A 13683-nucleotide genomic window follows, 5' to 3' on the forward strand; every position below is an offset into this window, starting at 1 on the left:
CCTACCAAATAGGGGTATTCTGAATCTGATCTGATCCTATATTAAGGGTCTCCGTTATTTAAAGATGGAGTGCTGTGATTTTTGAACTTTTTCTTTTTTTACGTGTCTACGGTGTCAGCATTACTCTAATAGACCACTCCAATAACCAGCTTTGTCTGTATGTTTGTGTACCTGTGTACGTGTCCGTGCAATGTTTGTGTACCTGTGTACGTGTCCGTGCACAGGTGAGCATGGTTACCATGGTTAGTGTGTGACGTCACTGACATAGCTGATCAGACTATATAAGACCTTGCACTCATTCATACGGGTGTGATTTTTTGATTCTTCCTGAAAGCTGAAAGCCTTTGAGTCAAAAGGCCCAATCGGAATACCCCATAACCCCTACTCCATTATCATACAACAACAGCTGTGGGCGAGGCTTAAGTTCAGGTGGGTGGTGCTAATTGGTCGGGAGATGATATCGTTACATCATGTTGTAGTCATTGTTTTATAGTCATCGGGCTGGAACCCTCAAACCAGAACATCCTTTACCCCAAACTGGAAGAATAATACCTTCCCAAAAAAAGCAGTAAAAAAAAAAGCGTAGTGCGAGTCACGCTTTTATTTGGAAGGTAGGAAAGGAAGTTCCAGATTGATGACTACAAAACAACGACTACAACATGATGTAACAATATCATCCGCTCCCGACCGGATTATAAACCCTGGAAAGGAATGCTCCCTGCAGGCTAGGTATACTTAGTTAATGAACTTAGTATAATCATAGTACCTGATGCAATTTAGGGGAGGGGAAATCACGGCACTCCATCTTTAAAGTGTATCACTTTAGAGATTTTGTATGTAATTTTTGGTATTTTGGTATCATGGGATGTTATGTTGTTTGTTGTTGGTTGTTTTGTAATGCATGTCAAAGTTGTGTCATTTTATCCTGCTTCTTGGCTAGTTCCCACTTGAAAAAGGGACTTTATATCAATGTGTTTTTGCTGATTAAATATAATAATTATATAATAATATATATTTTTTTAAATGACTCGAGTGAGAATTGAACCCATGGCCTCAGATTCTCAGGGTGGACATTCCAATGAACATGAAAGTGGACAAAATAAACATATTATGTGTATGCTGCAATGTCAAATGTAACATGCCCCTTGTCCCTTTGACACACTCCATTTGCGAGTCCTTTGCAAGAGGAAGTAAGAACTTGCCGCCATAAACTGACAAACATTTGTAACAACAAATAAAATTAAACTCTCTCCATTGTTCTCTTTGACTTACAACAGCTCTGAAGTGTATGTGCACAGACATTAAGACTGTAGTAGTTTAGGAGGTTTTGGTGACTACAGTCATGTTTTTGCGACCGTTGGTCGCACTTACTATGAAAACCTGCATATCCGTATGTTAGTCACGCCTCCATGTATGGTCACGCCTTGTGACATCACACCTCTATATATGGTCACGCCTCGTGACATCATGCCTCTATATATGGTCACGCCTTGTGACATCTCGCCTCCATATATGGTCACGCCTCGTGACACGCCAGCGCTCCTTTAGCAGTCTGCCGTTCCAGGGGGATTCCTCACCCTTCTCGCCCTCAGGGCGTCTTATCTTACTGCTGGTAAATGTATACAGTGTTAATCAAACATGCGCTTGCAGCGAACTGTGTGTCTCACTTCAACTTCAACTTGCTCTCGTGCTCGGGTAGGGCTTGGTCCAAGTAGACAACTTATGACACTATACACCAGTAAGACGCCTGAGGGCGAGAAGCGTGCACGCATCCGCCTCGTTGGCGGCAGACTGCTGGGCGAGTGCTGGCGCTTTGGCATGGGGGGTCAGACCAACATGGAATGAATTCTGTACTGGCCATATAAGGAGCATGTCTTGAGTGTACAGGGTTTGATGAGGTCAGGTCAACATATGGAATGTCAGAACATGTCAGCTCCATACAGTATATGGAGATCTAAGGGTGGTAGCGGGGACATTCTCTTGAGTGTACACGGTTTGATGAGGGCCCAGGTAGGGCCGGGCCTTCATTTTCAGGCCTGTTGAGAACTGTTTTCACCGGCTGCCGGGCGGCTGCACTAATAACTTTGGGGCAGGCCCGTCTAGAGTTTGAATGGACAGGTATAAGTCAAAAGGGAGACATCGAAGAGGAAGGATGGATGGGGAAGGATCAACATATGGAATGTCAGAACAGGTTCTGACATATATCCATATATGGAGATCTAAGGGTTTGAGGTTTGAGGTCAGATGTAGAGTTGCTGGCCAATATTGATGACATCAGGGATCTCCATATATGGAGGGGGGGTTAACTGCGACAGCAGGTCGCATTATGACACCAGGGATGTCCATGTCCATTATGATATCCATCCCTGATGATGTCACGTGATGTCACGATGACCTGGGCACCATATGTGGGCTGATGTTACGTGATAAAGGTAATAGAGAATGCACCTCCACTCTAGCCCAGGTGCTGGACAAATGGCAGTACAAGAGGAAGAAATAGAGTCCGCAACACTGGTATGAAAAACTCAGCTCCACTGGTTTATTGATTCAACGTTTCGATCACTAGGATCTTCTTGTAACGATGACCTGGGCGCCATATATGGGGGCTTGCCTGGGGTGACCAACCAACCAACCAACACACTGACAGGAAATGCACGATTCCATAGTAAATGCGACCTGCGGTCACAACTATACTTGTTCACACAGCTGCCTATTCGCCTATTCACCATTGCGCCTAATCATACTCCAGTTGTATAAGGTGACCACCGAAACGGTGGCTAGTAAAAACATATCTGTTTGTGTGAGCGGTGAGTCGCTTACCACCGCGGCGTGATATCATGTTGTGGTTTTCGTAGGTCATCCTTATCACCTAAAACTGGAGTATGAGGCCTTTAAAGTGAAATAGTGCATCAGATATAAGGAGAGGTGTGTTACCTCCGTTCACTTCATCTTCTACAGAACCTTTGAATAGTAACAAAGCCCTGAACTGGAGGTTTACGGAATGCACTGGAGTCTACAAGCCTTCGTCACCATTTTGAGTTGTACATGAACCACGCGTGACTGCCGCTGTTTCTGCCCCCTCATTGACACAACTCTCTCCACTATAAGGCTCTGGTAGGCATAGGTCAGCAGGTTGATACCCAGCATGCATTGGGTGATTAAGTGGAGCTTAATACCGGAGAAAGTGGAGGCTGCAGAGCTGGAGCACATCAACACTATTGAACACCCTTTACGTCTGTGTTTTGGTTAAAACAATATTGAACCAATGAAAAGTATTAAAAAGCGCTTTTGACAAAACCAGCTAATTCCTCTGACAATATATAAAGTAATTTCCTAAAAAACAAGCATTTTGGAGTAAGCTGGTTTCTGCCCGACAGCAGAGATATAGGCCTACAGTATATGGCCCAGTACAGCCAGATAACATTATGTGAGAAATAGGCCATGCAATTGCTAAGTATTGATTCAATTTCACATTTACAATGGCCAGTTTATTTGTATTTATCTATTTTTAACAATATTGAAGAGCATAAATAGGTATCATATCAGCATTTTTTTTTTGTATGCCTTTATTGATAGGTAGATAGTACTGTGACAGGAAATGGGGAGAGAGATAGATGGGAGGGTGACACGCAGCAAAGGTCGTCGGGATCGAGACTCGAATCCGCGACACGCTGTCAGGATTATCTGCCTAGGTGCCTGGACCGGCGTGGACCGCTAAGCCGGCCCAAAGTAGTCTCATTTAATATAATTGTCGAGTACGAGTGCAATTGTGCAATTCAAAATAGATTAGCTGGCACCCTATCAGTATGTAACTCAGGTGGCTCTGAGTCAACAGCCTTGCCATCATATTGCTTGGTGCGGGCACTCGCTCTGCTAGCGCCTGGAGGGCTTAAGCCTGCTTTTTTTGTGTGGCTGCCTTGTTTTCAAATTATGTAAAAATCTGGATCAAAATGTTATCAGAATTATTTGGGGTACTATACCTGTAGGTGAAATAGAGGTTATAGGGATGTGCATGCATGGGCAGTCAACCTTATGGTTAAACGTTGCTGCCTCTACTAAATGTTTACTAAACTTTTATTCTGCTTTTATTCTGCCAAAAGACATTGTTTTGAAATTAAACTCCCGGAGCTATTGTCAGAGCAGCTCTCTTTCAACATCCTTAAAAGACCACTTCCCCCATTTTCAACCGTATGCTCATATAATTGCGCCTCACTAATATTCATTATAAGATGCCACCATTTCTGTCTACTCACTCTACACTACAGGAATGTGTCAGAGCCTCAGAGCCTACCAGTAACATCATCAGTTGGCATCATTGTTTGTCATTTGAAACAAGATTTCAAACTTTTTGATTCCGCCAGGCCGAAGGCTGTGCTTTGCACCCTGTCCGTTCGTGTGACGACGCGATTAGAGATCGGCCTGTTATAGCGCCACCAGTAAGACACATTTTTGAGTGGTGCAACCACTCCAAGGAACAGCAATGTCCGTGTTAACCTATGTGACTGTGTGTTAACCTATGTGACTGTGTGTTAACCTATGTGACTGTGTGTTAACCTATGTGACTGTGTGTTAACCTATGTGACTGTGTGTTAACCTATGTGACTGTATGTTAACCTATGTGACTGTGTGTTAACCTATGTGACTGTGTGTTAACCTATGTGACTGTGTGTTAACCTGTGTGTGACTATGAGTACCAGTAGGGGCAAAAGTGTTGTGCCAGTGCTGCACTGTTGCCTGCTAATGAGAGAGGGGGGGGGGGGGGGGGGGGGGGGGAGTCTGTTGCACCACTCAGTTCACACGGGTGTGATTTTTTATATATATTTGGACAGATCATGTAAATCGGTGCACAGTATCTCTAGAGTGGTCCGTTTTGAACAAAATGCCTCAAATCATGAACAGTGTGCGATTGCTGTGAAACTTTGCACACACATTGCCACTAGGCCAAGGAAAAAATGCCACCCTACATTTTTCAAATAGTGCTTATGGTGGCGCTTTTTACCTATACCTGGACCGATCGGCACAAAACTTTGCATGTCATGTGATCAAGACGGATCTGTTAGATGTTTCATATTCCATCCTGTTTGGTGCATTTCAAACATTTCTGGCCCACAATAACCTACCTGAACTGGCGGAGACCATGAGCTCCGAGGAGCATTTTTTCTAGTTAAACCTTTTTTTTAATGTAAGAACAATGGTTTCTATTTCAGCATGCTAACTTTACAGGAAGCGAAAGGCTAGTAGTTTATATTAGCTTGGACTCCCCAGTGATGATGTCATTGGTTTCTGAACCGTCCACAGTGCAACAATGAGAGTGAATGGATTTTAATTTCTAAGGGTGGTATTTATACCTTCATCTACAGTACAAACTGTTCTAACTGTTCCACAAGCTCTGCTTAACTTTCATTTGACTTTGTGTTAAGGTGTGTTAAGCCTGCTCCAGGTTTGCAGTCTCCCCCTATTAAATGCAGTCTTCCTGTTAAAAGGTTTCCTGTTAAAAGGTCTGATAGTAATAATTGCTATAGAGTGTTTGTTCAGTAATATATAACTAAACTATAATGCCTAAACTCCAACTCTGGCTGTTCATACAATGCATTGTCGATTTTCAGTGGCGTGCACAGACATTTAGAGGGGCAGGTGCTCAAGTGAAAAAAGGGCACCTTGTGCAGCGAGTGGAACCGGCCGGTTGCCATAATAGTGTGAGATTTATAGATTTTGGGGCCTAAATAATATACTAGAAGCTTTTTTATCAAGAATTGATCAATGTCACCATGGTCCACAGACTGTACAGTGTACAAAACAAAAAGGGCACAATGCCAAAAGGGCAGGGGGTGCTCTAGCACCCCCTAGTGTCTATCTGTGCACGCCACTGTCGATTTTGACAACCACACAATCTAAGACAGCCTGTTTATTTGTTTTCCATTGCTCACAAGACAGTGGTGAGATACCCACTATCAGTGGCACTGATAGAATATCAGTGGCACTGATAGAATATCAGTGGCACTGATAGAATATCAGATCCCAGGAGACTCCTTCTTTGGATGCAAGCATTTGTTTTGTATACTTCCCAAAGAGTTAAGACATCCCTCAATCAGATTCATCGTCGTCACCTGTTCTAGCCAACATGTCCCCTTAAATGATTCGTTATGCAGACTCACCCTTTATCTTTCCTGCAGCCTGGATCCTTCTCAGTGTTCTCTCAATCTCAGTGTCGTTTATCCCAATAGCTGTTACTATACCAACAGGAAGTCCCCTACTCCTGAGAGCACTGGCCACAGCACTGGCAGTATCCATCCATATATCCTCATCGGAAGACACTACCCCAACGTTGGCCCAACTGAAGAATTTCAACACAGTGAATAAGACTTTTGTGGGGGATGGCAAAGTCCTGGCAAATGTCGGGAAGCCAACGATTCGGTCCAGCTCATAGTTGATGCAGCCGTAAGAAAAGATAGCCTTATCCCAGTTCTTGGCCAGAAGTGAGGCTGCGTTACAATAACCCGGGTTCGTGGGTCCCACAAAAGCATCAGCTATCTTCTCATAATAGATAAAAGTGGTGAGAGCTTGCGAGGTCCTGCATGGCTCTTGAAGAATAATAAAGTCCATTTTCAGACCCAGATCTAAACTGTAGTCCTCATTTATTCTGCTCACAGCCAGTTTGGCTGCCGCAGTTGGTAGGGCCCGGGAGTAAATTGGGTCGCAGTTCCAGGGCCCAAGCACACCCACTTTGAATATTATACATCGGACGCAACATGGAAACATCAAAGTTCCAAGGAGAATCCATAGCATAAAATTATGCAATGGCAATATTGCAAGATTATTCCTTCGGATCACAGGTATACATGGATAGTTGGAAAACTCCCATAACGCCCTTTTAAAGTTTTGAGGAATATGTTGCATTTTCCTCCTTCCAGGATATCCTTAATAGTGAATGTTTATATTCACTATAGCATGGTCAGATGAGTCCAAAGACACCTACAAAACAGATCAACATAATGTATTATAGGAGTCCAATGAATCGAAAAATGTGTAATATTTAATATGAACTAAAAGTGTAATCTTACCATGTCTGGCACGCCTGCACAGCTTCGAGCTCCGAAGAGAATCTTACAACTGCCCACTCCGACTTTCTCAAGCAATTCCCACTTCACCATTCCAAACATCTAGTCACACTGAACTCAACTCAAAAGGTATATTCTCACGAATCTCACCACAAGTCATAATGTTGAGATAGGCTGAGTGACGGGCAAATCTTCAATGTGTTGCGTTCAGAGACCACTTCAGCACCCTGGAGAGCTACTTATGTCTCGCAGTTTAGTTGTTCGCAAACAGGTCCACTCCACTCGCAGGCAACGTCTCCCAGGTTGAAAAGGAACCATAACAGACCTATCGGTCAATTTACACTTTACACAATTTAGCTTTCTCTAGTTAGTCTCTTACAGGGATAAAATAAAATAAAAAAGTACTTCCCAATAAAGATTGTTTCCCCACAGTGTTGCGGTAACCGGTCCAAACATTGGAAATGGAAAAGTAATAAAAAAACATTAAAAGAATCTATAAGATATATATTAATTAATAAGAAAGCAGGTCTAGATGGGCTCTAGGCCCAATCAATCCCTTCAAAGTGACCTGAGAGCATGTCGAGCGTAGGCGTAGACTCATTAACCTAATCCATATTCTGTAAGGCACAATATAAGAGGATTGACAGCATAGGCTACATACTGTAGGCTGGGGTTGGGGAGAAACTAAACCTTGCTATAAGGAAGAAGTGAATACCTTTCCCACCACACTCGCAACATAAATCATCAGATATTAAGATTAACTGATGATAACATGATAAAAATGACACAGACAAATGCAAACTCAAAGTTCAGCCGAGGCTTTTTACCATGGAGACACCTTGTTGCACGAAGACACCTGAACCGCGCCTTAATTGGTCTAATATACCAACTGCACAGGCTCTGCAGTTTTAAATGAATTTGCACCTTGGTGGGCAGGGAGTAATTAGAGATAACGAAGGGTTACCCCAGCCAAGGAGCCCCATGAGCTTTTCATATCTGTGTGTGTCAGTCTTTTCAGCTCTTTTGACACCACCACCCGGGAAACTGCAGCATGAGCAGAGTGTTCACTCCAAAACGTCTAGGCTACAACCTAAGAATGAACACTGGTGTCAGTTTAAAGGACTGACTATGTTGATTTATACTTACAGGATCAAATAATAACATTGTCTAATTTGATTAGACCCTTGTTTGGCCTTGCATCAGCCAGTATAGGCCTACCAATAGCAATTATGTGAGTTCCCACTGAGCATTTTTGGTCTAATAGACGTATAATATACGGCTAAATGGCGGCGGTTATAAATGATCTAAAAATGAACGTTTTTTTTAGCTATCTAGGCTTAGGTTAGACGTTGAAACAACGTCGTTTCAACGTCTATATATAGACGTTTTTAAAAAACTGCTAATCAACGTCTAAGCTAAGCTTAAGCTTAGCTTAGACGTTGATTAGACCGCTAAAAAAAGCTTAGACCGCTAAAAAAAAACATTTTTAGAAAGTTTAATATAACCCATTTTTAGACAGACGTCTAATAGCTGACTATTACTCAGTGGGTTGTGGTGTTTAGGATGTACTAGGTGTGAAATATCCTAACATCTAAGTTACAAGACAATTGTATATACACATGTGCTGTATGTATCAAAATATGAATATAATATCGTAAATTAATACTATTTGGAAAAGTCAACATTTAGACAAAGGCAGGCATGCTTCACATCATGCTATCGTGCACTGACACCAGGGCAGGCTATCACCATTCCACCTTTGTTGACCCATATCCCATAAGCCGATGAGCCTCTTAAATGTAACACCTTGATACCGCTGTACAACATCCAGGAATAGAGGGGAAAAATGACGGCTCAGCAGAACACCACCCCTGCTGTGAATGGACACCAATGGGCAATACCCATACCTTATACTGCACTGTCACGACATACTCCCCCTGATTGCTCCTACCTTTGTTCAAGGTAGGAGCAGTCTGGAAGCGTGCCCTAAAGTATATCTTTAAAGGACCACTTCACCACTTTCCAACCTATCTTCATATAATAGGTCCTCACTAATAATCATGATAAAATGGCATGATTTTTTTCTACTCAGTCTGTGTCTCATAGGAGGGCTGTGGGCAGTTTAGAAACCGTCTTCCAGTGACATCATCATTAGGCAGATTATTTTTTAAACAAGATTTTTTTACAAAAATGTTTAGATTTTCATTATCGTGAGAACGATGGCTTCCATTTTCGCATTGCAACTTTTCAGGACTAGAAAGCCTGCAGTTTTTATTAGCTTGTATTCCCCATCGATGATGTCACTGGAAGACGGTTTCTGAACTGCCCACAGCCCTCCTATGAGACACAGACCAAGTAGAAAAGAATTGCGCCATTTTTTCATGATTATTAGTAAGGACCTATTATATGAAGATAGGTTGAAAAGTGGTGAAGTGGTCCTTTAATATATGCTAGAATCAGGCCTATGTGATGTCAAGGATCTAGCCGATGATGCATACATCCTGCAGAGAATGAGAGTATTCATTGTCCTGCAAAAGCACTTGCAATCCACTAAATAAACACGAGTGTACAAATGTACTGTTCTGTAATTTATTTGACAGTGTATGCTATCACAACTCAACTAAAAATGTGTGTAAAAGAGCATCACAGAGGTCATCTCAAAGGAGCTGAGAAAGGTAACTGATGTTGATACAGGGGCAGTTTATCCGACACAGTATCCGAGGCAAAGGATCATGACCTCCATATCCTCACAAACAATGACTGTAGTTTGATATCCATACAGCTCAGAATGGACAAACTCATATAATTCGTTATAGATTAAATATGATATATTTATAGATATTTATAGATAGACTGTCTTAGGCACACAAACCTACTGTATGGATACCATATTCTAATGACAAAAACCCTGATTGTCCCCAGAAAATCTGACAAGCATTTTCTAAAAACAAATTGTATTTGGTACCAAATCGATTTTGTTGTAGACTAGTTGTAGACTAGTTGATACTAAATTCTGTAAATTCAGTATGTCATATAGCTCTTGCATAACTCTGTCGCCATCTGTTGGATAATGTCTTGTACTACAAACTGGTGCATATCCAAAACGATAAATCAGCCTTCACTCAAAGAAAAAGAAAGAAAGAAAGAAAGAAAGAAAGAAAAAAAGAAATAAAGAAAGAAAGAAAGAAAGAAAGAAAGAAAGAAAGATGCAACTTTTACTGTTAGTTAGGCGGCGGCCATTGTTTTATCTCTGTGGACCTCAAAAATCTGGATTGTTATTCAAATCACTTCATCAACATAAAGTAAACAGTGTTTTGAGATATGTTTTTGGTTAAGATTAAAACTTTTTGTTGAAGCTCTGTGTTCTGAAAGTAACCATTGCAGTATTTGTTCATTGCAAATACTTCATCCCCATGTCCTGAGGCCGATTCTACAAATGTCTTCTAAATCCTAGCCGTTTTCTAAAAACAAATGTTTCTATATCAGTGGTGATCAAACTAGTAATAGTAGGCCTACCCCAAAATTATATGCATTTGGCCGCGGCTCCCTAAATCAAAACATTCAGGAACCTACACAGAAGCACAGATTTGAGTTAAAAAATCTTTAAAAGAAAACATATTCAAAGATTTTCTAAATGTTTCACTATATGAGCTTGTAGATTTTCTATTTTTGAATTTGTATATAATGACACAGGAAATTAAACACAAATAAATGTTCAGATGGGTTTAAATTTCATCCAAACAGGAGAAATTACAAATTATATCATCTTAAATGTTTTATTCCAATTCCAATGTGTCTGCTCATTTATTTATTTCATTCACGTCATCCAATTTCACTTATTTATCCTGTACGCTGTATGAGATCTCTCTCCGGATTGGATGAAATTGGTATGCTGACTTGAAATTGTATTTTCATTGTTTACTAAAGCGCTGGAGAGATTGTTACCGAACAAACATTAATTCAAAAGCAAAAATTAGAATACAGAACTAGTGCTTTAATTTTTTTTAAAGTTAAAAAACTATCGCAAATCAAAAAGTACACAATTACAATACCTTTAACCCATTTAGACCTGAGGCTGATTCTAAAAATGCCTTCTAAATCCTGATATTAAAGGTATATTCAGTGATTTGACTTAATTCAAATATCACTTGTTTTTTCTTTTTTTCTGGATAATCCTCCCTACTATAGAGTGTGCTGACCATATAAGGAGTTCCTCCCTGTCCCCAGTGAGCCCCTGGGGTCAAAAAGCCCTAGTTTCAGTTTTGGTGGCGGGTGGCAAAGCCTTCATCCAATCAGGATGAGAGGGGCCTTCCTCCAATCATGATCGAGTGGGGGCGGGCCTTGGTGCACATGCTGTTGGCCTGTTGCACTTCCCCCCACTGTAGAGCGTGCATGTGCACATTTTCTTACCGGGGCGGATTGGGTGGTTTTCCAAATCACCCAAATCACTGAATGCTCCTTTAATGATAAATATTTATGTTTCTGCTATTTTTTCCAATCTGTAACTTACTGGTTAATCATTCTTGAAATGCCTGTATACCAAAAATCATAATAAACAGATGTTAAAAAAAGAAGGAAAAAAAAGAAGAAGATAAATATTTATTAAAGAATTACAACCAAAATGACCGGTGCCCATGTGTTGGTTCCCAGTTCCCACAGCACTAATTTGCTGTCTGGCAGCTCTTTGTGTCTTTGGCAGTGTCCTGCTAGTCTCATTCTTCTCGCTGCTATATTTCCTGGCTCACCCATGGCATTCCATTATACAGATTCTTGTTTGTAACATGTGTACTCTTGCTGATGTTTAGTAGGCTACTGCATGCAACATTCTGGTGTAGCACCCGTCTAGACTCATAGACTTCTGCAGGGTTGGTTTCAGGGTCCTGCGGCTTCACTGGCGTATAGGAGAACAGATTCTACCGTTGCATAGAAGCTGAGTTTGAAATTGACGGGGGAGGTTGGAATTCCATACACTGGCCATGCCGTTCAGGGCCCTGCATACCTTCCTCACTTAAAGATCTTAGCTGTCGCACCACAGCTAGAAGGTCCTGGGTTCGATTCCCGCCAGGGAGTAGGGACACAGTGAGTGCTTTTGGCACATCACCCAGCCCCCACTCACACAAACACATTTTCTGCGTAGTTCCCTTGAATGAGGGGAAAAGATGAGTAATGACATTATGACAACGTGTTGCTTTGTCTCCATTCACTGTATTAATGACGGAGAACAGCATTAGTTAGCGCCCACTGTATTCTACTACAGGCATGAGCATTTGAAAGAGCTAGTATTCAATCTATCACACATGCTAGCTGTCTGAACTCTTATCTTATCTCCACCCAAACAGTAGACAGAGCTTTCAACATTCCCAGATTCTCTTACAGCAGAAGAGAGGTCCTTTCACTTGATCTTGTTTGTTTTTAAAAAATAAAGAGGGGCTTGAGTTCATATGGCTCATGAAATGATTATAGCCTCATGTGTGGATAGATGATGAACCCCAGTCTGGGATCTGGAGGTTTGTGCATTCAGTATGTAGGGTGACACTGGGCGTGTAGGTCATGACACAGCTGGTGAGAGTATGTGGCCACTGGCCAGCAATTTGAAGGAGATGACCCCCGCATGACAGCTTTGGAGAATATGTGAGGAGACACATACAAACACAACATTAGGACTAAACAACGCAACAGCTGTGCTGTGAGTGTGTTTGGATGTGCAGTATACTGTGTGTGTGTGTGTGTGTGTGTGTGTGTGTGTGTGTGTGTGTGTGTGTGTGTGTGTGACGTGTGTCTTAATCCAGAGTTTAAAACAATATTATTTACCTTATTTTAGCCTTGTCGCTAGCCACCGCTAGCATCCATGTAAGAAACAGCCAAAATCGGCCTGGGCCATGGCTGGCAATCCAGTCTGGCAGTGTGCCGCGGGCTCGACTCCCGATCCCGACGGCGACGGCCCTCACTGCATGTCTTCCCCCCATCTCTCTCCCCATTTCCTGTCAGCCTACTGTCTGTCCCTCCATAAAATATATAAAATAAAGGCGAAAGCCACAAAAAAACATAAAAAAAAAATCCCCGCATCTTTAGTGACATTATGGCTCATAATGAGATTAAGCACCATGATCGGAGCCTAATAACACATTCAGCTCCCCCTAAACAAAACAATGATCACATTGCTAGTAGGCCTCTGTGGGCCTCAGTAGACCAGGGGGTATGGGTACTTTCGTTTCAGACAGAACAACAAGAGCCGCTCTTCTTTGCTCATGTTGCACATTTAGCTGGCACTCGGCACCTACCGCCCCCCTATGGGAATGGGCGTCCAAGGAGTTAGCTAGACTGGATATATTGCCATAAGCCAATCATGAAAAAGTGTCCACTAAGGTAGTCAGTACGGTCGCTAGTAGAGAAGTAGCAAATGTAGTCCTGGCGCTTTTCAAGCACATGGCAAAAACCCTTTCATAAAATTGCTTCTTCACATACCCCTTACATTTGAGCAGGTGTTCTTTGTGTTCGTTCTCCTTTATAGTCAGGGAATATTATCAGAATAATGTCAAATCTGGGAATACATTTCTTACCAAGAATTTTCTTTACCAATATGTTTGTAAAGGTGTCTACTAACATATCCCACATTGGTTTCTAT

General features: G+C 41.8%; 1 protein-coding gene across 1 annotated transcript in view; it reads right to left on the minus strand.

Moving 5' to 3' along the window:
* Nucleotides 1–7452, minus strand: part of gucy2f (guanylate cyclase 2F, retinal) — a 30376-nt gene extending 22924 nt beyond the window's left edge. Inside the window, exons 1-2 of the mRNA XM_079514271.1 lie at nucleotides 7062–7452; nucleotides 6156–6972 (exon numbers count right to left, since the gene is read on the minus strand). Of these exons, the coding sequence (XP_079370397.1) occupies nucleotides 6156–6897 (742 nt within the window). The 5' untranslated portion in view covers nucleotides 6898–6972; nucleotides 7062–7452. The remainder of the gene's footprint in view (nucleotides 1–6155; nucleotides 6973–7061) is intronic.
* Between the last annotated feature and the right edge of the window lie 6231 nt (nucleotides 7453–13683).

This window comes from Electrona antarctica (assembly GCF_951216825.1).
Source record: "Electrona antarctica genome assembly, chromosome: 11".
NCBI classification, from domain to species: Eukaryota; Metazoa; Chordata; class Actinopteri; order Myctophiformes; family Myctophidae; genus Electrona; species Electrona antarctica.